The sequence below is a fragment of the Pseudonaja textilis genome, chromosome 1, assembly GCF_049901715.1.
Source record: "Pseudonaja textilis isolate UNSWEBS1 chromosome 1, rPseTex1.2, whole genome shotgun sequence".
NCBI classification, from domain to species: domain Eukaryota; kingdom Metazoa; phylum Chordata; class Lepidosauria; order Squamata; family Elapidae; genus Pseudonaja; species Pseudonaja textilis.
The window spans coordinates 105,211,852-105,237,099 of record NC_141990.1 but is presented as its reverse complement, the minus strand read 5'-3'; the positions used below and the strand labels follow the sequence as shown (position 1 = coordinate 105,237,099).

The window sequence follows — 25,248 nt, the reverse complement described above, 5'->3', positions numbered from 1 at the left end:
GTCTTTCATTCCCTCTTCCCCTTTCTCAACAGGTCTCACATTCAGCATTCCAAATTAAACAGCTTTCTTTTTGACACTTTGCAGTAAGTACCCAAGAAGTGGGGGGACTGCTAAAGATTGACTCCATGTCCCGTTAGCAGTGTTCAAAGCAGTATCTTGCCTGCTTTAAACAGCTTGGGATCATGTTTAATGACACAATTTAGAAGCAGATGATGAAAAGGAGTGGCACGAGACAGATTGATATCCAGGGATTCAACATGATATTGTAATTTCAAATCCTGAAATGTCCACTCCTGCCTTTGCTGAAATTTGCAAGGCCTCTTAAACTTGGCCAGTAGGTTTACTGAATTGTCAGTGAAAGTCTGGCTGGAGGAAAAGTGAGACACGCGCAGAAATTCCCACTCAACTGTTCAGGAGCTGGATGAAAGACTCGGAAAGGGAAAAAGAAGCCGTCTCCTTATTGGGTCTTCCCGGCGCTTGAATGGTTTGGAAAAAAAAAAAATGTCTGGTGCTGATTAGCCTTACTCCAAAGAAGGGAGAAGGCCACTTAAATGGGCAGCTTTTAATTTCAAGGAACCATCCCAGTTATCCATTTTTACCCATTCTTATTTTCGGTTTCTTTCCGAAGTCCTGTGTTTGTGAAAGCCACTGAGAGAAGCCCCGACTTGAAAGTGTAGCTTTTCAGTCATCTTATAAATGCATCCCTGAGGCTGCCGTTCTGGCGACTGGAAGGCAGATTTCATTAAAGCAGCCCAGCTGCCTCTTTGTGCCAGAGCAGATTCTTCAAACCATCACTTGTGAAGCCTCGGCTTCGGAGGGACTTCCCACCCCCACCCCCCTCCCAGCTTTTCTGTGTACAGGCCCTTAAAAGTTGAAGTTCCATTCATGTGTGCGTTTCTCTCACTCCCTCGCTCTCGCTCTCCCTCCAATACTTCGGGCTCCTACTAGCCTCAGTAAAGGAAAATAAAAAGCTGCACCAAAGCCCAAGATTGGATGATTCGTCGCCCGTTCCGAAAGGTTGAAAGGGAACAAGATCAAAAGGGCCCAAGCTCACAATAATTACATTAAATGCACCCTGGGCAAGAGCACGTGTGCGCGTCCAGCTCCGAGCTTGGCCTTTCCATGAGGGGCAAGGCATTGGGGGGAGGGGGCGATCTCAGTGTTTTACTTGGATTTGACTTGGATCAAGGTGTGAAAGTGGTAGAGCCAAGTGAGTTGTGGCAGTAGGTGTGAAAGGGGGGTGGGGGTGGGAATCCTCCTATCCATATTTAGCAACATCCAATTCACTAAGGTTAATTCCTCCAGTTAGTAATAGAATGGGATTGCACAGATGTTTAAGAAAGGCCTCTCCCAAAAAGGGCAGGCTGATAAACCCAGATTTTTACAGAGGAATGAATTATGCGAAATACTGGAACGAGTCAGTTTGCTAACAGGGAGGTTATAATATAATACATTACTCTCTCTACTAAATCATTCTTATTTATTGCTTGCAAAATTACAGGGAAAGCACTGGATTGAATCTAGAGATGGTTGCAGGGGTATGCGCAAGCACCAATGCACTCACAAAGAGATTATTTGCTATTACAACAGGTAATGATTTTATGGTTTTCAACTGATTCCAATAGTTAGCAATGGCCTACTGATGCCAAGAAGAGTAAAGGGAGTAGATAGCAAGGAAGCTCTTCTGGCCTTGGATAGTTGTACCTTTCCTATCTCTAAGGGTCCCCGTTTATTGGCCATTTCCAATATGGCACAGCAACTACACATATAGCAGTAACAGCCTCGCTGAAGCGCTATAAAGCCCGTCCCCGTTACCTTTATATTGATATAATGACTTTAAGAGATGCGTTGGGTCAGGATTAAGAAACGACTAACGTTTCTTAACGTCAACCAAGCGCTGTTACCCTAACGTATTAGTAATGAGAATGAGCACTAAGGTTGGCTGAACGACACACAACCATGCCCTGGTAAATTTGTTTTTTCCCCATGCTTTTGCCTTAGCTCGTCCCCAGCCCACGAGCGACGCAAGTTCCACATGGCTTAGCTGTAGCGGTTTTAAAAGTAGTTTCCAACACACACACACACACACATCCCTCTCGCGCCTTTATTCCCCCGTCGCTCAAAGGCAGCCTCGAGGGATATATAATCTAGCAGGTTTGTTACCTATTCCTTTGGAAGGAAGGCAGCGGAGGCAGGAGAGGGAGCGATGAAGGGGGTAGCACAGGTCATACTCGCCCTCTCCTCCAGCCTGAACCACAGCACACCCAAGGCGCCCCTGCTAAGCTTTTCCTCCCGGCCGCAAAGCAATGCTGGAAGGAGCTGATTCCTGACCGGGATGCGCCGAAATGGGGGTGGGGGGGGCGGCAGACGGAGAGGTGGGACTTGGCTTCCAGCATCTCCCGCGCTTCTCGGCAGGGGAAGACCCGGGAAGATTAATTTCAGCGGAGGGGGAGGGCGGAGGAAGAGACGGCTCATGGAAAGGGGGGGGGGCGGCTGCGAGGAAGGACCCCTTGCTTTGCTTTGGGTTGTTTTTGTTTCGCTTTTTTTTTTTTTTAGAGAGCCATTCGCGGTAGTTTATCCCCCCCCGCTGCCCCCCTCCGCCCCACGGGGCGCCTAAGGACTGACTCCCGGGATCGGCAGCTGCGTCTCCCAGCAAGAGGAGCGGAAGAGGTTTGTTTCCGGGCCTTGGGACCAAGCCGACCTTAAGGACAACCTTGTGGGATTGGTGGAGAGCTGCGGCTTTTCTTCCAAGGCAGATCCAGGCACAGGAGCTCTGGAACGGATGGGAAGACTGGCTGCAGGTGGCCCGAGCGAAGACTTGGCTTGAGAATGCAACCCTCTCCCTCCTCCTCCCCTGCCCCCTAAATCTCTGCCCGAGGCCTCTTAGTGGATCTCTTTATTCAGAGTTCTCGAGCAACTTTTAATGGCTTTCGATCAGCCATTGAGACCATCAGAATTAAGGGGAGAAAGACCCTTCTGTTCCAGGCAGTTCCTTTGTGGGTATCCTTTATGTCTCTCCCCTGTGTGTGTGTGTGTGTGTGTGTGTGTTTCACTGCGCACGCACCCTCCCTGCTTGAAGCCATTCTCGTAAACATTGGAAGACACACACACACACACACACACCGGGGCCTGGTTACCTACTCCTTCTCTGCGAAGCCGCGGGCTGTTGATGAGAGCTGCGAATAGAGAGCAGCGGTTATTAATCCAGCAAAGTAAAACGCGCGTCTTTGTGATCTACCTAGAACTTGAACGTTGAAAGAGAATAAGTCGAACCATTCCTTGTTTCTAGGTGAATTAGCTACTAGACTAGCCAATAGCGCTAGAGGATAATGGGAGGGAGGGAGAGCCCAAACATAGTTATAACTAGCTTCACAAAACTTTTTGAGAAAATTTGCTGTTACCGGAATGCTCTTAATAACTCCCGATTAAGAGGCTATTCTTTGTGATTACCATTGCACATTAGTTCTAAAAAGAACTGATAAAGACATCCCCTCCCCCATCATACTTCTTGGACACTTTTCAAACTATCGGCCGCTTTCTTTGAAAATTCACCTCGACGTCATTTTACTGGGATGATCCACCTAGGCACAATCGCAGGCGCATGCCTTTAGAGCCAGTTCAGTTTAGCTAAGCGCAACGAAGGGTGGAGGACAGGCACATAACCCAGCGCCCTGGAGGTCTGTCCTTGCAACCTCCAAGGCACCTCGACTTCAGCAAGGGATTTCAAGCTCCAAGCGCTCAACCTGAAAGGTTCTTACGAGCTCTCCCGGAACCAAGAGGTGACCTCTACTATCCCTGGCGTCCCCTTTTGTGTTTGCCTATGCAAATATAATATAAAAGCTATGTGTTAGACACCACACACACACACACACACACACACACACACACACACACACACCACGGAGAGAAATCTTACTAACAAAATAACCTTCCTTGGGGTGATAAACTGCGGAGGGCTGGCTGAAAGGAAGCTGCTCCTAGCTTGTGGTGCCCGTAAATTCTCCCGCCTGTCTTGGCAGGGCCTTTCATACAAGGGAATACTGGAGTGTATGACGTGTCTATAGCCTGGCCCGGAGCAGTCTGTGGCTATTGCACAACAACGCGGCGCCTCTCTCCTTGGCTTGGCTTGGCTTGGAAGCAGGAGATAGGACAACGGGTGCAACGTGGAGATAGCCTTGTTGGAAGGAAATGTCTGGGGCACATTTCTCAGAACAATGGATGGATCCATTCTGGTTAAGCACCCGTTTGACCTCCGCAAGGCCAGTAGTGCTCTGTTGAAAACCAAGCCTCGATGAGAGACGCCTTCCTTTTAAGAGGGTTGGTTTGGAGGATCTATTAAGCAGCCGGACCCAGCTATTGCCGCCCCCCCCCCCCACTAGGGACTTAAGTCATAAATGGATTTAATCAAGGATGGGGAGGGAATAGTATTAGATCAGGCCGTTTCGCTTTCCCTGTCCCTAAGCTCCTGCAGGACCAACACGCCTTCTTTGTGAAGAAAGAAAAGTGGCTGAACTGTAAACTCGCCGGTGGTCTCCCGGGAGCGAGAACCTTAGCACACAATCGTCGCCTTTTAGGTTCGCCCCTGCGCTTAAGCGCAAAGCTAAGCCTTCAAATTCTAAGTTTTGTTTCCCAGCAGCACCTGCTGCTGCGGCACTCTGGACACCCTTCCCCCTCCCACCCCATCTTTCTTATCCTTCCATTGTGGGCAAGGAGGAGCAGGTTTCTCTTGGATTATGGGGCGCCAAGACCCAAAGAGAAGTGCTTGGAGGGAGGCTGGGTGGGGGAGGTGGCAGGAAAGCCCTCGGCACTGTGGACTGCATTGCCACTTCAGGCACTTCTTTGGTCACAGCGATAGTAACGAGCCTCACTTCTAAGCCAGCGGGGAGAGCGCTTGTTATCTACATTTCTAATAGCGCTGACAGGGCGAGCCTCGCTCCCGGAAACGCGGCGCAAAGTTGGCGAGAGAAAGTCTCGCTCAAAGTGAGCCTTCCTTGCAAACCGGGAAAGTGGCTCCGTTAGAGGCAAAGACCACCACCCCCAAACCACCTGGGATCTCCAAGGAAAGCACGGAGAGGGGCCCCGCCAGGCAAGGGATTCTAAGTCCAAGCCTGCAATCGTTGCTTTCCCATCGAATGGATAGGCCCTTCTCTTTCCTCCCTCTCGCTGTCCCTATGCCCTCCGTGTGCGAGAAACGACGCTGGGGCGGGAGGAGAGAATTCAATCAAGTTGGCCGTTAACAAACCGGGGCACCCCTCCTCCGGCCCTCCGGTGCACTTTGCCCGTGCTGTTTGCTGTTCCCTGCAAAGGAGAGGCGGCTGAGTTTTGAACGGCTTTGAAAGAGGGGCGAGTCTCATCTGGCTCCCCTACCCACCGGGCGCAGCGCAGGTGGCCAGAAGCGACTGAGCGGCTCCTTCTGCTTTCTCAGTGTTTGTTCATCTGTTTCTTCCCCCCCCCCCCACCATCTCCTTTCTTTGCCTGTTCCTCTCCCCCCCCCCCCACGTGCGTGCGTTCCTTCCTTCTCTCCCTCCTTAGAGTTTGATTACAAAGAGATGGGGGGGAGAGAGAGAGAGAGAGAGAGAGAGAGACGCTGTGTTGGAGGCGTGGTGTCAGCACCAGGGCCGGGGCCAATGGGAGGCTCCCCCTGAGCCGGTTGCTAGAGGTCTCCACGTAAATCAAAGCGCAGGGAGCCAATGGGGGCCGGAGGGAGGGAGGAGAAGGGACGCGTGCCTTTGCAGTGGGCTCTGCCAAGCGGACTTGCGGGGGAAGCGAGCGGCGAGAGGAGCCCGAGGCGAAAAAGTAGCTGTCAAATGCGCGGCTCCTTTAAGCGGAGCCCTCAGTCCGGCTCGGAGAGTCATGGCGACCACAGCGTCTAGCCACTACAGCCTGCTTACCTCCAGCTCGCCCATGGTGCACGCCGAGCCGCCGGGGAGCATGCAGCCCGGCGCCGGCTACAGAGACGCCCAGGCTCTGGTGCAGGCGGACTACGCGCTGCAGAGCAACGGGCATCCGCTCAGCCACGCTCACCAGTGGATCACGGCGCTGTCCCACGGCGGCGGTGGCGGCGGCGGGGCAGGCGGCGGAGGCGGCGGAGGCGGCGGCGGCGGCGGGGGAAGCAACGGCGGGGACTCGCCATGGTCCCCCAGCCCGCTGGGCCAGCAGGACATCAAGCCCTCAGTGGTGCAGGCCGGCGGTCGGGGCGACGAGCTCCAACAGCAGCAGCAGCAGCAGCAGCATCACCAGCAGGCGCAGCAGCAAGGCAGACCCCCGCACTTGGTCCACCACGCCGGGAGCCACCACGCCGCCGTGGCCGCGGCCGTGGCTTGGAGGACCGGCGGCTCGGCTCACCTGCCGCCCGGCATGGCGGCGGCTAACGGCGGCGGCCAAGGCGGGCTGCTCTACTCGCAACCCCCGGGCTTCACGGTCAACGGGATGCTGGGCTCCGGCCAGCCGGGCATGCATCACCACAGCCTGCGGGATGCCCACGAAGAGCCCCCGCCGCCTCCGCAGCAGCAGCCGCCGCCGCCGCCCCCTCACCACCCGGATCACCTCTCGCAGCAGCAGCAGCAGCAGCAGCAGCACCCGCACCACCACCCGCACGGGGGCCAACCGCCGCCGCCTCCGCACCACCACCACCACGAGGCGCACTCGGACGAGGACACGCCGACCTCGGACGACCTGGAGCAGTTCGCCAAGCAGTTCAAGCAGCGGCGGATCAAACTGGGATTTACCCAAGCGGACGTGGGCTTGGCCTTGGGCACCCTCTACGGCAACGTCTTCTCGCAGACCACCATCTGCAGGTTCGAGGCGCTGCAGCTGAGCTTCAAGAACATGTGCAAGTTGAAGCCTTTGTTGAACAAGTGGCTGGAGGAGGCGGACTCCTCGTCCGGCAGCCCCACCAGCATAGACAAGATCGCGGCGCAGGGGCGCAAGCGGAAAAAGCGCACCTCCATCGAGGTGAGCGTCAAGGGCGCCCTCGAGAGCCATTTCCTCAAGTGCCCCAAGCCCTCCGCCCAGGAGATCACCTCACTGGCGGACAGCCTCCAGCTCGAGAAGGAGGTGGTCCGCGTGTGGTTTTGTAACAGGAGACAGAAAGAGAAACGCATGACTCCCCCGGGAGGGGCTCTGCCGGGAGCCGAGGACGTGTATGGGGCCAGCAGGGACACGCCGCCGCCGCACCATGGGGTACAGACTCCTGTGCAGTGAACTCCGCACGGGGCGGAGGAGGAGGGGGCTGGGGGTCGAGGGGGCCGAGCCCAGGCCTCTTCCCTCTGACCCGACTCCTCCGATCCTTTTGATTGTTTCCCTCCCCCTTTTAAAACAAAGCAAAAAGCAGACAAAACACAAAACAAAACAGGAAGGAAGGAAGGCGACTGCACTGAACTATGCTTGAAACGGTAGCCAAGTGGGTAATGAATGAGGGTGTGTTTTGACCTTTACAGGCGAGTAACCTGGCAATGAAGTGCAGTGAGTATACGGAGGGATGTGTGAGAGGCGAGAGGGTGCCTGCCCCCTTCCTTCCACCCGTTGGCTCGCAGCATGAGCTTCCCCCTTTCTCTCTCTCCCTCTCCCCCTCTCTCTCTCCTTCTCCCTTTTCCTTTCTCTCCCTTTCTCTTTCTCTTTATCCTTTCCCTCTCCCTTTCTCTCCCTCTTTCTCTCTTCTCGGCAGCCAGGCACAGCCCCCACCCCCGGCCAGGTTCTTAAATGAGAGAGGAGTGAAAAGGAACATTGGGCTTGACTTAGCAGCCCATCCCTTGAGGGATTTAAGCCAGGTGCACCTCTAACACTTTTTGATCTCGGTTTGGGGGGGCGGGGGGGTTGGCGGGGGGCAGGCAAACGCGAAGGCACGGAAGAGGGCTTCGAAAGGCCAAGCTGACAAATTTGTGCTGCTGGAAATGGATGTTTGCCCATTATTCATCTCTTTCTCATTTGCCGGTAGGGGAGGGGGCAAGGAACGATTTGCATTTTCTACCTGGCCCAGGGTAGGCATCCCTGCGGATCTGGCCTTTCCTTTTGGTGTGGGTGCCTTGAAGTTTGAGGTGGAAGGCAAGTTTAGTTTGCTCTTTCTGCTGCCTTTAGGGAGAGAAAGCGGAGCTCTTTAATCTTGTGAAAACCAGAAGAAAAGAGGGAGAGGAAAGGTGGAGAGGGCAGAAATAACAGCTACTTCCCACAAATGCGGTTCTGAAATTATTCAGCAGCAGAGATCACCGGAGATAGTTGGCATGTGAGAATTAGGAAAGAAAAACGGAGAATGAAGACTTACTCTTAAGCCTCCTTCTCTTAAGTGGATGTGGTTCTTCAGCTATAGCCCCACTATTCCCAGCCAGCGTGCCCTTGCTGTCCTCTCTGAATTATCCAACCTCTCTGAATGCCAACTGGGGAAAAGTCAAGGCATTTGGGCAAACCACAGTTAATTGATCCAAAAAGTGGGGAGAGGAATGGATTGAAAGCTCTGGTCGTTTTTCCCACCAGAAAGGGGCACTTTGGGGAGAGGACCCTAACAATGGGATAGAAGAAGAAGGAGAAGAAGAGAGGGCAAGAGGGAGAGGATTGTTTCACTTGAGAAAGGTCCTTCTATATGCCTTGCATACCCAGCAGTACTCGAACCTTAGGACAGTGAAAGTGACATCTGCTTTTCAATGTGAAAGGAAGAAGGGGGGGAGCCCCTGAAGGCAAAGCCCTTCATTCTGGGGGAAAGGGAAAACCTCACTGATCAAAGTAACAAAGCTCAGAGGAGCAGCTCTGTGATCCTAAGGTAGAGCATTTCCCTTTGATTTGCTTTATCAAAGATTAAAAACCTAAGGGATGCCCCTTTTAAATGGGGCTGGCTGGCTTCCACCTCCCGAGCTTCCACTGTGAGTTCCGCAATGGAAGAATTGCAGCCATGGCAAAAAAAGAAAGAAAGAAAGAAAGAAAACTCACCCTAGACCCATTCATCTCAAGGGGAGGTTTGACTTCAAGGGAGGGAGGGGAGAGAGGCTCTATCAAAAGAGCGCTGCCTCCTTTGGATAGATTTCGTCCCATTGAAATAGGAGGAGGGGGAGTTCAGGCTGATGGGTGTTGATTCCCTGGAATCAGCGGGGATTGATTCCCAAATCAAAAATGACTTGTGAAGATTGCTTTCAAAGTCAAGGGCATAGTTGAGGAGGCAAGTCCCAAGCCTAAAGTGGCTGGGAGGCCTTGTGCAGGTGGGAATTTTTTCCTCTAGGGTTTAGCATCTCAGATGCTGCCTGACAGATCAGCTTAATGGTATGAAAAAGACCAGCTTTAACTCTAGCGGTCCTTTTTTTTTTTTTTTGGAAAAGATTTCAATGGGGTGAGAATAAAAACCAACCTGAAAGACATTTTTCAATTCTCTCCTTTACCACCTCCTCTGGGTTCATGGTATTAACTTGACAGAAAATTGGTTAACTTTCCCCAAACAAACCAAAACAACAAGGCAGAAGGTTTTTAGAGAGGAGGGAGCTGAAGGAGAGCCTTGAAATTGTGTATTATATTCCATATTAGGGGTAACCACTGAAACTGTGATCGTAATTCATTCTGAAACATCTACTCAGCACAAAAACAGGGGTGTCTGTGTAACTTTGTTTTCTAATCATTTTTACGAAAGTTTGCCTGTTGAAAATTCTGAGGCCAGACAAATCTTCTCTTGGAGAACTTCTCCGATTAAATGTTGGGTTAGGTCAGTTGGATTTCAGAATATTTTGGTCTCCAAGAAGGGTTGCTCTAAAACCTCAGTCTGACACTGGAATTTAATTTCCCCATTAGCTTTCTAGACAGTCTTTATCATGTTCGGTTCACATTGTAGGGATATCCCCCCCCCCCAAACAATGTGGATACTGTTTTCTTTTTGAGATTATTGTGGCTGCTCTTGATTATAAGATGGAGAAAAACTCCTTATCTATTGGTATTCAGGTCAGGAAGGAAGAAGTGGCAGCAGTGGGATAGTAACACTTATTAATACCTGGGTAAGGTCAGAAGAAGGAGTTTGGAGAAGGTAGACCTCTTAACTCTTGGCAAGATTTACCTAAAGATAATTTTTTAAAAAAAGTTACCAAGCAAACCTTACCATTCTGTATATATGTTTAATATTTGTCCTTTGAAATGCAGAAATAGTTGAAATGTTTCCTTTGTCTATTTTTTTTCTTTTTCTTTTTAAATGCTACCCAGGGAAATATTTTCATATCATTTTTAAGTGGCCTGCCTCAATGTATATTTATTTCTTCTAAAGCAAACAGGTTCTGGAAACTGTTCTTTTTTTTCTGTAGCTTTAAATGAGTAGGTAAACAAACAAAAATTCTATATGGGATGTATATTTTTTTTTTTGGTTCAGTCTCTTTAAAGAAATACCTTGTTTTTTGGTACATTTGGATGTGCTCAATACATACATTTGAAAGTGGGGAAAAATAAAAGCGCAGAGATCCTTATATATTTATGTTAAAGTAATATTTTATTATCTACATAAAACAGAAATACACAAGACCTTTATAGTTTCTTCGACTTATTGGCATATCCTTTATTTTTTTGCTGTCGAGGAAGGAACATTGAGTGACAAAATAGTGTGCTTGTGTGTGTGTGTGTGTACTCCCTTCTCTCAAGGGGAATAGAAAATAGTTACTTCTGTTGAAATGGATTCTCTGACCTCCCCTTCACCCCTTTATTTCATGACATTTTGGAATAAACTCTGTGCCTGATGGACAAGGCAGATTTTTCTCATTTTGGTAGTGTAATGATGCTAGTTGGTATCACGCAGCAAGAATATAGGCCTGCAAATTTAATGAGAGATTTAAGTTGATTTTAAAGCTTGGGCCTGCCTGTATATCATGGGTAGCCAGCACAATGTGTGATTGCATGCCCTGAACGTTTCTCAGGGACCAAGTGAGATATGGGGAATTCGAACATCTGTTTGAATATATGGCAAGAAGTAATTCTCACTGGGAAAAAATAATAAAGTCTCTTGATATTCATTTGGGATAGAAGGTTAGCGGCTTTTGAATCACTCCTCAGATAGAAGGTGGAAGGTCTTTAGAGATGCAGGTTGAAATAGTGGCAATTTAGTACAATTGATGTTCTTTTTCATAACAGATACAGTGCAATATATCTGTGTGTGTGTGTGTAGAAGGAGTGGGGTTATCTGCATACGTGCTCTTTTTAATTAAACTGTTTCTGTCACCAAAATGTTTGCATTCAACTGGAATTCCTCACTCAGATCCAGTTTAGGTGAGAGAAGTTCAACATTTTCTCAGGAGAGCAAAAACGTCTATCAAAAGAGATTTGGCAGCAAGGGTGATTTTGTTTTGTTTTGTTTTTAGATTTCCAAAACCTAAACTGTTCTTTTCCCTGCAGTGGGAAGGCGTCCTCTGCTTCTCTGCATCTCGAGGACCTGAGCTTATGGCGATAGGACTTTTTTTTTCCCTTCCCAAGGCGAAAGTGTAGAATCAGGCCTGTGTTGCGCCTTTGAGGATTGGGGTGATGGAAGCACAAAGGCCCGCTTGCAAAGAGGATAGAGCAGAAGAAGAGCGGAGAACTGCTCTGGCTGGTTCATGGGTCGAGGATCTTCAAAGGAGCAGACTCGTTCTGCGGGTGTGCCTATGAATATCTGGGTTCTGCGGGTGTGCCTATGAATATCTGGGTTTCACCTTTCCTACAGTGGGTCTCTGGTCCTTCGTTAAGGCCCCATATTCATCCTTCCTTCCTTCCTTCCTTCCTTCCTTCCTTCCTTCCTTCCTTCCTTCTGCCAGACCCTTCCCCCCCCCCTCTCTCTCTGTCCTCCCCCCCTCTCTTCCCTCCCTCCTTTAATGGTAGTTTCCAGGCTTATTAGATTTAATCATCTTTTCTAACTCCTAGTCAATATTACACTGGTCCCAAACAGATTCAGCTAAATGATCTTATCAATAGTCTGGAAGCCAAGTGACAGCAAGAAGGAGTGTTCTGCGACCGCAGATATGCTGATGGGTAAAAACGTTTAAGCTGGGTATAGATTGGATGTCCTTTTGGTCAATAGCTGGCTGAGTTGTTTGTATTTTTTTAAATAAAAAATAAAATAAATAAAAATAAAATAAATAGCGGCGAGGGCGGGTGGGCGTCTGAAGCGGCGAAAACTGGGCAGCCTCTGCCCTCTGCAGGACACCCGAGCGGCCTCTCTGTAGCGCTTCTTCCCAAAGGCGAACCGGACGGGGGAGGGGGAGAGGACACGCCAGGAAAGGCCTCGGCGGAGGCCTTTCATCCCGCGCCCCCCTTTGGCTCTGGCTTGCAGGCTTGTTTAAAAATAATAATAATAATAATTTTAAAAGGCGAGTTTGCTCAAAACACACGCGCTCCACCATCCCCCGCGCGCGCCAGCCTGTGCACGCGTGTATTCCCGCGGGAAAGTCTCAGCGGGACAGTCCCCGTCTGTTGCCTGTTGGGGAAACAGAGCAGCGGCGACTCCCTGCAGAGAAGGGTCGGGTTGGAGGGAGAGGAGGAGGGGGGGTCGAGCTTCTTCTGAAAAGGCCTCTTTTCACCCCACCCCACCCCACCCCCACCCCTCTTCTCCAAAGACAGCCGCCACAGTCTGAAGTCTCTCAGGAACTTCTTTGGCTTAAGGAAAGGGCCTTTATCTCCATCTGCATCTGTCCTTCTTTTTAGCGCTCTGTCGGAGATCTCTCTGGAGAACCACAACCCGGGGAGGGGGAAGAAACTTACCCAGGCAAAACAGAGGGTTCTCCCCTCACACACACACACACACACGCGCACACACACCCTTTTCCTCTCCTCCTCAACTCGACCAGAGCGATTCCTTCGGCTTTTCCGATTTCCCCCATTCCGTTTTCATATCTTTTGACAGCAATGTCGATTTTGAGCCAACGGCAGTAAATAATCAAAGTGAGCTGGGCAAAAGGTGGGGTGTTAAAAAGAAAAGAAAAGAAAAGCAGCCGTGGGGTTGAACTGTTGAACTGGGTGACTGGAAGAGCAAAGCAGGCGGTTGCGTTAGTTCCCCGGAGCTTAAGTCACCTCTCGCTATTTTTTTGGCGGGGTGGTTGAAGTTGAAGTTGAAAGTCACTGCGAAGGTCTCTTATTTATCTGGGAACGTGTCCCTAGCTTAAAGGGGGACTTGAGGAAGTAAAGTAAAGAGTAGCCGGAATAAAACAGCGGTTTGGAGAAGTTGCGAAAGGCGAGAGGAACAGGGATGCGTGTTTGTTGTTGTATTATCATCCCCATCATCAGTTATTTTCTCAAAGAATAGTTAATGATTGAGCCAGTCCTGAACCAATATTAAGGGGGGGGGGTTTCTCCTGAATTAAAAGTTATCAGGAACGAATTGATTTATCTATTCCTCTCCCATTTTTTTATAAAAAGAAAACAGTCTAAAGAAAGGTTTTTAACGCGTGGTGTTTTGTTTTGTTTTGTTTACCAGTTAAATTAGGAATCGCTTCTCTTCCCTTTATAAATTTGCTTCTCCCCATCCTTGTCGGGGTTCATGTTTACATTCCTGGGCCAAGCGATAAATGAATATGTAAATGAGGTAGGTTTTTTTTTTTTTTTAATGGCACAGGAGCGACGGGCTTTGCATGAGAAAAGAGCAGTTTTCTAGCTAGCCACAGTCTCCATTGGCAAAGCGGTTGTGTTCGCTGGTATCCTTGTCATTATATGAGGACCGCAGCTTCATCCCACCCACCACCCACCCAAAAATGTGCCTTTACGATCTGGGGCAGGGACACAACTCGGGCGCTTTCTGCTGTTTTCTATGTCTTTGTTTTTTACTTGGTACCATTTTCATCTATCCAAATCTGAGCATCCCTTGCCGAGGTTAAGGTTTGGGGCCCTCTCTCTCAGTTATCCTCCCGAATCGGTTCGAAGACGAGGGGAGAGGCAAGACAGAACAGAAAGCCTCCTCCCCGCCCCCTCTCTCTTGCAGTTTAATTTGCCCTGCGTCTTTCAGGTGGACGGTTATCAGTTATTGGGGGGAGGGGAGAAGACGAGTCCCAGTGCATCGCATTAGGCTGACTCGGAGTCTCCCGTCCACATGCTTCTGTATGGATGGCAACTTAATTTCAGTGGGTTTAGTCAGCGCCTCTATAAGATAGCCGGTGTACTCCTCCACATGGATTTTCATAGAATTAGAATATAATTCTTTATTGGCCCAGTGTGATTGGACACGCAAGGCATTTGTCTCTGGTGCATAAGCTCTCAGTGTACATACAAACAACAAAGTGATTAGGTAGACATCTTTACGTGTAAGTAAAACCTAGGACTACTGTCTGTTCCCCTTTTCATGTGTATTTTACCCTTCGCCCTTGAAGTGAGCTAGAGAAGCAGACCTTGACACTGGGGAGGATGAGGAAAGGAGAGCGCCCAAGGTGTAGCTTTGTAGTTGGGACAGCTACCAGGCCCAAAGGAGTCGCTAGCCCGTTTATTACACTGTGCGCGCCTCCTGTTTCTGCTGAAGGCAAAAGAGCAAGCCGGTTAGAAAAGCAGATGTGAGACCTGAAAAGAAAGAACTGGGTTCCGTACTAGGCTCTGTCAAAATTGTCCGAGGATAGAGAAAGCAGGGGGATTTTCAGGGGAAGATGAGTAACTTGCTGGTGGGAAAAAACGCCTTTTCATCCCTGGCTAGCTACAAAGAATGCATTTCCATTCGGCTGCCAATCCCTGGATTGCGTTCGGTTAACTGAAACTTCACTTCTGCCCTCAGCTTCGTCTTCCGTGCAGAAAGTCCCATTAAACACATTGCGAAGTAACTTCTGGGCAACAGGCACAGAAGAGGAAAGAGCTGAACAGCTAAGCAGTCAGATGGCTGGGCCGCCAGATCAGAACCCAATTCAGAACAGGCCTCTCTAGACTCAGTAGAAAGCATTAACCTCTGGATCGCACTGTGATATTACAGCCCAGCAAGCAGCCCAATTCTGTTAAAAGGGAGAGTGAAGTTCTAGCAAATGGGATGAAATGTGCTTCTGGGAAAGGAGGGATGTAGTGTGATTTGCCATAATGGGTTCTATCAATATAGGAAATTCCTAACCCTTTCCCAGGTTAATAAACTACTTTAGCCCATTTTTATTTAAAGAGAGACACGTAGTTCTTAGCTGAAAGAAACTAGCGAGGCCACTTCTAAAGTTACATTAGCGTTGCTGGAGTTGTGGCTTGGTTGCAGGACTGAGTTGTGAACAGACATCAGCTAGTATCAAGCAACTAGAACATTTGTGAAAAAGCAAGAGCGATTTATTCTGTTTAATTAATGGTACCGGTTTGTTTTTAAAACATAGTCGTTATAACCCGGTTTTATTATTGCCAGATGGCCAAGAGTGTCAAGATACAGCAAATAATGTCGATTTTTTTTAAAAAAATTAAATCACTGGGGCTATACAGAGCTTTTTAAGTCTTTTTGCTTCTTAGTCTGTCCTTGTTAAGAAAAGTCCCATTGCTGTGCAGTAATTTATGCTCGGATGTCAATCAGAGAGCGCCCAAGGTGTAGCTTTGTAGCTGGGGCAGCTACCAGGCCAAAGCAGAAGGGGAAATGGAAAGATTTCCAACATTTTCTTTTTAAACACCCTTTGCCAGTGAGATTTGGGGTGCTTGGGTAAACATCGATGCAACTATTGGACTTATTGGCTTTTTATTCTCAATCAACAAATCTAGAATGCCTCGTGGATCTCTTGGAATGCAGGAAGTCTTTTTTGCTTCTTGGTCCATACTTGTGGCGTTCTGGACAAAATGAACCCCTTTTTCAGAAAGGGTGATGGCTAAGGTCTCGCCCCATCCATTGGGGCTCTTATTCAAGAAGCTCCATTGATTTGCAAAGGGTGCTGAAAGAGACCTTCCTGGGTAGCCCAGGCGCGGAGCCATCTGCCGCCTTGGGTGACTTTTCCCTTTGTGTTTTGTTTGCTAAAGCGGGAAAAGTTAAGGCAGCAGGCAGAGACGAACCACATCAAAAGTGATGCTTCGCCGGGTTTGGGGGAGACTATCCCCTTGTTCTGCCGAGGAAGGGTGTTTATAGTGTTGTTTTGTGTTTTTTTAATTGCAGACTCGCAGCTAGTAAAATTTGAAGGTGGGATTTCTACCGATTTCCTCCTGGTTTCAGTGGAAATAACATTAAATCTCTCTTACGGGTGGCATCACAAATCTTACCTCTAGCCTACTTGCCCTTGTTTCTGTGTGATGCTTCTCCCACCCATCCCAAAATAAAAGTATTTTAAAATGAGGTTTTCTTAGAACCCTTTGAGTTTCTAGACGCTTCAGCGTTTATACTAGTTGGGAATGTAAACAGCCAAGCAAAAAGTTAGGAGATGAACCGGAGCAGGCGGGGAAGACAACTTGTATGCCTCGCTCCGTAAACTTCAGAGGGTGCATTTCTCCCCCCACCCTCCTTCCCCCACCAAACTTTTACGGGAGACAAAAACAAATAGTATCAACGGCGAAAAGAAAGCTTGCAACGCGTTTCGAGGCAGAGCGTCTCAACTCTTGAAACCAGTGGAGGTGACGGTGCAATTGTCCTCTCCGCTCCTTTCCCACCCCCCCGCGCCCATTTTTATAGGCTTTTGATGATCTGAAAAGGCCTGAAACCGCCTTAAATTCGCGGAAGACTTCCCGATAGTTAAGCTGAATTTTCTTTAAAAACATAGCGGACCCTTCCATTCCTAGGACAACCCGGCCTGTCCAGAGAGCCATCTCTCCCAGCCGGAGATTCAGCTCCTCCAACCAAGCCCCAAGTTCCCAGTTTCTATCGGCAGGTGCCCCCAAAGGAGGTATCTGCCTCGGTGCCGCCCAGCCTCTCCCCAAAGCCCAGCTCAGACTCCCAGCAGCCCAGGGGTAAAGTTTGGGGCGACTTGACCGCCCTTCTCCTCTCCTCCAGGCGCTCAGCGCCAACTCTGGGTAGGCTCCAGCTCCGCGGTCAGTCAGCGAGGTGTGCCAAGAAGGAGGGCGCTATTTATTTCCCTCTGCCTGTGGCTTGCGAAGACATTCAGGCAGGCACAATCATTACACTAATTTGTATTTGATTGTTTGGGCGGACGAGGGGTGAGTTTTATTACGCTAAAGCATTCAAGCACGCACGCACCACTGATTAGCAGTATACATTAAATAAAGTTATTTGTACACATTGTCTTACCACATATAGGCAGACTTATTATTCTAATTACTCTAATTAGGGCCTTGCGATGGCTTCTGTTTGATCTAGGGATCCTTGGCTCCGCGCTGGTCCCTTTTAGGAGGGGGAGGGTATAATTCGCTCCCTTGAAGTTGTCACATTGGCCCCCTCCCTTCAAAAGACATAAAAGAGCCGACAACTACCACTCTTGATTAAAAGCGGACCATTTACGCCTGGGCTGAGAAAGAAAGGGTTTTTCTGGGGGTGGGGGATGTCTGAGGATGCTTCTGAAGGTCCCCCGCACTCCAGCAATAAATTTGTTGTTGAATGTTTAAAATTTAAACGTGAAACTAACATTCAAACGAGTAAGATTTAACTTTTTTTCTTTTTCCCATCCAAAGATTATTTTTCCCCCTTTTAGCAAAGGTCTAGGACTAGGTTAGGTTGAGCAAAGTCTTTTAAAAGCGCGATCATCTGCTCTTTACTGCTTTACCTATCCATCGATATTGCCTTTGGTGCTTGCCCCCAATTGCGCAAAGGTCGAGATTATTCTGGGAAAGTTTGTTTTCTTAAAAGTAAAATGAAGGCAACGATTTCTAGTGCTACATTTTATTACATAAAATGTAATAACTTATTTATTTTGGGCTAGCTCTTTCTCCCCTTCCCTCTTCCCCGAAAAATAATGCAGAAATTTTATTCCTCCCTCTTTGAAATATAGTATCTACACTGTTTGAAAAGGAGAATTATTACTATTATTCCTTTGCTCACTCTCGAATTGTAGCAATTGCTCCCGTTTACAAAATGCAATTCCTTCCTTCCTTCCTTCCTTCCTTCCTTCCTTCCTTCCTTCCTTCTCTAGAAGCAAGTTCCAGCTGCTAAATCTTAAAGAGTCTCTTTTTCAGCCTCGACCAGCTCTTCGGTGGAGAAAACCGTCAGCTCCCAGCTACCCCTTGTCTTTTCTTTCGTAGTAGTTGCCGTCGGTTCTTTCTCCGAGGAGCCGCTGGCTTCCTTCTAGCCGCGCTCCCGGGTCACAATCCTATCCTCCTCCTCTTCGTCCGTCAACGGCTGGGAGCAAAGGCAGAGTTGCTGCCCGCCCCGCTGCTGAAAGTGCCTTTGAAATGGGGGCTCTCACTCGCTGCCCCCTTTCCCTCCCTGCTCGGGTCCGAAGTCGAGGTGCAGCTGAGTTTGTGCTTTTGCGTGCTCTTCGGGGATACACCCGAGCGACCTTTGGCGACGTTTTGGCGAAAGGCGCGGGCTAGTTGGGATGCGGGGGAGAGGAAGGGGGCAGGCTTGTTTTTTTGGCGGGATCCCGCGGATCCCCCGAGGCTTCTGCAAGCAGGGCGCAGGCCTCCTGCCCCTTTCCTCTTCTCCCGCCTCCAGATCCTTTGTCGCGGATCCAAGTCGGAGGGGGGGGGCAAAAAAAAGGGGGGTTGGGAAGGATCCGAGGGACGTCCCGCCGTGGAAAACTACCGCCCCAGCGCCGAGCCGCTTGGGGCAGAAGTCCCAGCAGGCAAGCCCAAAGGACGGGCGTTGGGAATCGGGCCTCGGCTGGACATGCGGGTCTCCCAACCGGGAGAGATCAAACATTCTCAAGCAGGACTTGAGCAGGCAGCCAGAAAAGGACGGGCGGTGGGGGGCGGGGGAGAATTCGCGTGCGCGGGCTTTAGAGCCAGCCAAATGCCCCTCTGCCATAAAGATTCTCTGTGCCACAGGATTTATCCTTCCCCCGAGAGTTCATTGTACTACACAGCCTGGCTGCCCTTCTCGCATGAATCTGTTTTGTAACAAAGTCTCCCCGGCGTGGGTATTAAGAGAATAAAGCCTCCCTCCCCTTCCCCCCTCCCTTTGATTCTCCCCCCACCCGCCCCATCTCGTCAATGCAGCAGCTGCTCTAGAGAGGCGCGCGAAAAGAAGCCAAAGTAAGAACTCGAGCGCCCCGCAGCGGCCCCGAGGCGAAGTTAAGCTCGGAAAAATAGAGGAAAAAAAAGGGGGGGGGGAGGAGACGGGCCAAAAAAAGCAAACCAAAACAAAAGCCAACCGGGCGACCCTCCCAAGCGCCCCTTTCGCGTTGCGAAAAGAAAGGAGGGAAGCTTTGGCTTCCTACCCACTTTGGAAGGCGAGTTCACAGGTGTTTGACCCGGGTTGGAGGGGCAGAAAGGTTAAGAAACAAAGGAAGGAGAGGGGAAGGAGAGAAGAGCAAGGCTTCTCCACATTCTCTCTTGATTGTTTTCTGGCTTTGCTTCACAGCTGGAAGAAAATTAGGATTCTGGAGGGAAATAGCTTCCATAACTAGGAGGAACCGAAAGATGGTTTTCTCTTTCTGCACCAGGCTCAAGCCTGATTTTCCTGGGCCGAGATTAAAACCATTTTGCCTCCCTGGACCCTGCCACTTTCCCCCCCAAGGTTGTGCCACAAAGTTTTGGGAGCAGGAAAGAGAGCTTGGGCAGACAGACAGTATATGGTTAATAAGGCATTGGGAGCTGTCTAACTGTCTTTATATTCAACCAGAAAGTAAAGTTAAAGACAGAACAGGTCACCTCACTTCGGGGTGGGAAACACTTCTTTTTCCCTTGGCTGTAATTTAAACGGGTGCGTATGAGCTCCAACAGAGAAAAGCGGCTTGATGGCTTCCAGATGTTTCAGCTCCCACTTTGCCCACCTGGCCCATGACAAAAAGCTGTATGTGAAAACATTTTTTTTTTCCTTCCTTGATTTCCAGACACGGCCTGAATTAAGTCCCTGCCATTTTCTTTGCAAGTTTTTTCCTTTTTCAGAAGTGCTTTGCCATTGCCTCTGTCCTAGGGCTGAGAGAGAGAGTGACTGGCCTAAAGTCACCCAGTTGACTTTGTGCCTAAGACAAGACTAGAACTCATTGTCTCTCAGTTTCTAGCCTGATGCCATAACTCGCTATACCAAACTGTTTTGACTCAAAACATTTAGAAAGCATTGAATTGCTGGTTCCTGAGCTGGAGCAGAAGGTTGGTTTGATTTATTCTGTATGGGCTCTATGTTAATTGTGTGTTTGTTTGTATGTTTATGTGCCTGAATGGCATGAAAAAGAGGATGTGAAATATTCTTCTAACATACCAGGTGACACTAGGCTTGGAAAGAAGATCTGAAGGATTGTGTCTGTGATTACACAGCAGTCCAGGTGAAAAAGAGCCTCGAGGAGCAGAGTGAATCTAGTTATTGAAAAAAGGAGTGATTTCAGAATTAGAGTTTCCCCAACTGCAACACATGGCAGTTGCTAAAGGCTTGAGATTAATCCTTAGGGGGCTTCCTGTCTCTAGACAGGCTTGTGTCTCTTCCTTTCCTTGTCATGTCTAGATGTGATAGTTTTGTCTTCCGGGAATGTTGGATCTGCCTTGAAAGCCATCTCAGCTAGTGGCTAGTGCTACATCTTGTGCAGCGTAGAATTGTGCTGGTGTGAATCCTGCATTTTGGGAAGAAAGAGAGATAGGGGCACAGTAAGATGTAAAATGCAACTCAGCTTCTTTTCTAAATGATTTCTATTATTTATTTTACTAAATATTTCCCAGAACAATACCTTGACACAAATTAAATCATGGTGGGTTTGGCAGCATATGATCACTCATTTTTTACCAGCTGTCTTAAAGTTCTATCCCAATGGAAATAAGTCTCCCTCCTGGAAATAAGTCTCATTAAACATGAGAAGTCTTGCCTTAGAGGGAACGTGCATAGGAGTACATAACAGAGCTGTTAGTTTTTTTGACTCTGCATAAACTGCAAGGAAATAATCTCATGAGCTTACCTCCATAACATTATCCTTTTGCAAGTCCACTCCTCAGGACCTTAACAAATGCCTACAGTGATATATAAAGACTAGCAATTGTGGAAATCCCATGTTAACATTACAGGGTGTGGTGTTTATGTTGTTTAAGAAGCCAAAGTTTTCATTGCCTTCTGCTTACGCCCAAAAAGTAAAAGCTCACAAAGTCCTACTGACTTACATAAATTTAAATACATTACAATCCACTCATGGAGCAATTTTGTGACTGGTTTATACATTTATTTCTACTTTTCCTATCCCGTTCTGTTGACACTGAAGGGCTAAATGTGTTGATGTAGTCTTCAGAAGCATTTCAGTTGTGAAAGCCATGTTTGCAGTGTGTGTGCAGCATAGCTAACAGGAGGCACATTAGTAACATGGGGCTTTTCCCCTGGAATTAAATGGACAGGCATATGATCCTCTAAATCTATTTACACAGGAGCATAATCATCAATTAGCACAATGAAGGCTGCTGTAGGATTCTCCTTATCTCATTGTTATCTTTATCAGGCAATTTGTTCTCAGTTCCCTCTCCAGGAATTTGGGGGGGTGGGGAGATGGGTATTGTAAAGTACATAGATCTTTGCTGCATAAGATGGGTAAAGCTGCTGTCCAGAGGCCAAATGCTGATGCTGAGTTATTCTTGATGAACCATAAATATTGGAGCCCCGGCCTGTTCTGTAGGTCTTTCCCTTTTCTATCAGCCTCTGATGATTTCATAAACATATATAACTTTTAGTATTCTAACTGAAGCATCCATGCTCTTTGATAGCTGCATATCAAACCTGGGGATAAACAGATCGGTATGCTTGAAACAATTAATTCGTGTCTCAAAAATAAGCCGTTATTGCTATTGTAGCTATGGGGTCCTTGTTTACATCTTGAGATCCTATCATCCATCAGTAGAAGTGTCTCTCTATCTTTCTGGGTACATGAAATTTTCATGGCCATTAGAACAATCTAAATGTTTTAGGCAGGTTGTTATAAGTAGTGGATGTCTGTATTTAGGTTAAGCAAGAATTTTCAAGTGGAGAAATCCTCAGATGATAAAGATGAAACCCTGCCCAATTTATTTATTTATTTATTTATTTTTAATTCTTTGGGAATTTTGTTGATGACTTCCTTGTTCTGTTAATGGTAACGTATGCGTTTTTTTCTAATTCCATGAGCCCTGAAATGGCCTTGCTTTTATAACATTCAGTGCAATTCAAAAGTGAGACATAATCAAGTAGTCAACAGTTAACATAATATTAGTGACAATTCAAAAGTAGTCACAACTGAAAAGTTAACATAATATTAGAAATTAAATCACCCAGATCTCTTTAACAAAGGTTAGATATGGATATAAATACAGATTTACATCTGAAACTAGAAATTTAACCAAGCCTCCCATTTTCCAATAGTGACAATTTCTCTGCTATTATAAAGAAACATGGTAAGAATAAAGTTTACAAGTGGGCAGACAGGCAGATATCCAAAGAATTTAGGAGTCAGATTAGGCAGTTATATATTAAGTAACTGATGAAATGTTAACAAATGCTGCAAAGTAGTTTCCCTATACATTATTCTTTGTTCATTGTACACATATGGATACATTCAAACACAAATTTCTAGAAAGGGAGAATAAAATTTTAAAGTGATATGAGCCCCCTTTCAGTAGGAAAAGATCTTTACAAAGTTTGCTGTTCCCAGCGAGATAGTAAAGCCACTGACTTCAATCCATCTAAGATCTGAATATATCTTGGACAAGATATAGAAGCATACATTGTCATAGAAGCATACATTTTTTTTTTTACTTTTACCAGTTCTTTTAGGTAATTTGCAAACTATCTCAATGTGCAGCCCTGGGAAGTTATTCATATACTTCTATACTATAAAAGAGGAAATAGTCTGTGCCAGCAATTGCATGACTTAATATTTCAGGTTAGCTTTTACTTGCAATTCAAGGATTTTTGTTTTTCAGCTTTGCGTGATGTTCACGGTTGCTTTGGGCATCTAATGTAGAAACATGATTGTTTAAATGTTATTTATCAGTGGCCTCACACTGCACATGCATTTTATGCATGCACTGAAACTATGGAATCGTAATATATTATGGTCACTAGGAAAACAGTATATTTTATTTCATTTTATTTATGTTTATAGTCTTCTGGGATATCCCCACATACATAATATATATCTAATATGTATCTTCTATTAGGCTTCAATTTCTGCCATCTAAGATATTAGGGAAGTTCAAATTCTGCGATTAGGGCAATCAATATTATTATTATACTATTATTTCTACTATTTTATGTGCCACCTCTCCAAATCAACAGCCTAAGAATGGCACATCTATCGCAACCTAGAGGTAACTGCGGGATCTCAGCCTTCAGAGAGCTCCATCATAGATGGATAGTTGCATTCCTAGCCAGCTGGCATGTTTGTCTGTTGTTTTCTGGGTAGAGAAATCACATTTTGCTTTTTTTTTTTTCCCCTTTTCATTTTTTTAAGCCCTTTCCCCAAGTCTATTCTTACTGGAACTTCTTTGGCAACCTATGAAGGTTCAGAGGCAGCATGTGTTTCTTCCTTCTTATTACAGGAACAAGACTGGGGAGAAGCTCTCCCCCTCTCTTCAAGCCACCCCCTGACAACGTTGCTTCAAAGCTGCCTTTAATTATGGAACCACTGGCTTGATAGTCGGCTGGAAGATTGCGGCCTTCCTGCGCAAGGCATCTAAATTCAACACGCTCCCTAGCTATTCCACGGGCCCTAATGGGCATTGATTATTATTATTATTATTATTATTATTATTATTATTATTATTATTATTATGGTTCTATTATTATTATTACTATTATGTTTGTGGGGGCTTCAGATGACATGCTGTCCTTGCTCACCACATCACGTTTTTTAATCTCTCTCCCTGCCTTTGATTATTGCTACTGGTGGTGATAATACAGTTTTCTTCACGGAGTCTCTTGTTGCAGCTTTTAAGAACACAGTCAGAAGAAAGCTACTCATTTTTGCAGGATTGCTTTTCTTTTTGCCTTTTCTTTTCTCCAAAGCTGCTCCACTGAGAACTTCGCCTCACAAGTTGGAACAATTTTAAATGTGCAAAACCAACCCCCTTAAGAAATCTTTGGCGGAGAACAGCGCTATCTACCAGCATATGCCTAAGTCATGAAACATATTACAGTACACTACCTTTACTTGAACAATCACATTTCGGGTGACACCTAGACAAGAAAAGCTTATCATCATGCTTCAAACCATTCTGAATCTCACCTCACTAAACTCAGTGGAGGTATTCAAAAGTAATTGCTCAAAGGGTGCAGTTTTTTTTTCATTCTTCAAGTGATTTTTTTTTAATGACCACACAGGTCATTTGGAGCTATATGCGTGCAAAATTATAATTTATTGCCTGGTTGCTGTGACAAGAGGCCGGTGCCCATTTGTCACCAATCCGGAGAGGTAATTCACTAGAAGCTAACTGTGATCTACCTGCAGCTGAGGACAGATGACAATTCCTTAAGGGGAAAATCTCCATAGAAATGTATGGTATGCTCTGAAATTGCTCTCAATGAACTAGTGTTAAGTTTTACGAACAGTATCATCTGTCCTGCAGGAGGTATCAGAAAGTATGAAATGTATAAAGACAAAATAGGTGAAGATTTTTGGGACCCTAATTTGAACTTCAGAAATTGTCCAATAAAAAAAAAATGTCACATTACCTTTTGATTCACTTATTTTAATATGGATCACTGTTCCACCATGCACACGTGAAAGGGAATCTTTGGGCCACTACAGAGGCAGATATGGGTGTCAGCCTCCGTTTTCCCAAATGATCTTCCCCTGGAAAGAAGACACAGTTGACAAGGAGATAGTATTATACATGGTAAGTTTGTTCAGAAGACAACCAATATAAAAGTTAGCTTTTTGGTATGCAGTGGTACCATATGGATAAAGCTTTATTATGACAGTATAGATTAGGTAGACTTTCAGTTCTTACCACAGTTTTTAAGTTCGAATAGAGCAGGTAATTCTGTAGCATGGTTGCAGACATTGCTATAGAATGACCTTTGTCTGGTCTATAATATAATCAGCCCATAATCTTTTGGTACCTTCTATTTGAAACAAGTCATACAAAAATCACAACATGCAAGTCAAGAATCTTTTCACAAGCAAGCACTCTTCTCTTTATATACATAATATTTCCTGCCCAAAGCAATCTCTTGATTCACCTACAATGTGGGGGGGTGGGGGGGTGTTATTTATACAAGTGGTGCCTTCTCTCCCCAGGCTAGAGGTGTGCAGTAGTTAGCTCACAGCACAATAAGCAATAGCATCACAGTTGCTTTCTAACACTTCAGATCCCTGCACACTTGAAGATGTAAGAAGACCAACAATGAACAATTTT

The 25,248-nt window shown here is 47.0% G+C and overlaps 1 protein-coding gene across 2 annotated transcripts; it reads left to right on the top strand.

The window, feature by feature from the left end:
• The first annotated feature begins 5,763 nt into the window (after positions 1-5,763).
• Positions 5,764-23,991, top strand: POU3F2 (POU class 3 homeobox 2). 2 transcript variants are annotated; one of them, XM_087913863.1, is made up of 2 exons: positions 5,764-6,954; positions 23,431-23,991. In XM_087913863.1, the coding sequence occupies exons 1-2, from the start codon at positions 5,854-5,856 to the stop codon at positions 23,503-23,505; spliced, it is 1,176 nt and encodes a 391-aa protein (XP_087769989.1). In that variant the 5' UTR covers positions 5,764-5,853; the 3' UTR covers positions 23,506-23,991. The 2 variants fall into 2 exon arrangements, with proteins under 2 accessions (XP_087769989.1, XP_026582471.2); XM_026726686.2 differs by having other exon boundaries at positions 5,764-7,182.
• The last annotated feature ends 1,257 nt before the right edge of the window (positions 23,992-25,248 follow it).

Bases quoted from the DNA above. Each gene is read 5' to 3' on its own strand.
- POU3F2 (XM_026726686.2), top strand. From the start codon at position 5,854: ATGGCGACCACAGCGTCTAGCCACTACAGCCTGCTTACCTCCAGCTCG. The intron at 7,183-23,430 runs GTACAGACTCCT...TTCTTATTACAG, and splicing joins CGCCGCCGCCGCACCATGGG to GAACAAGACTGGGGAGAAGC.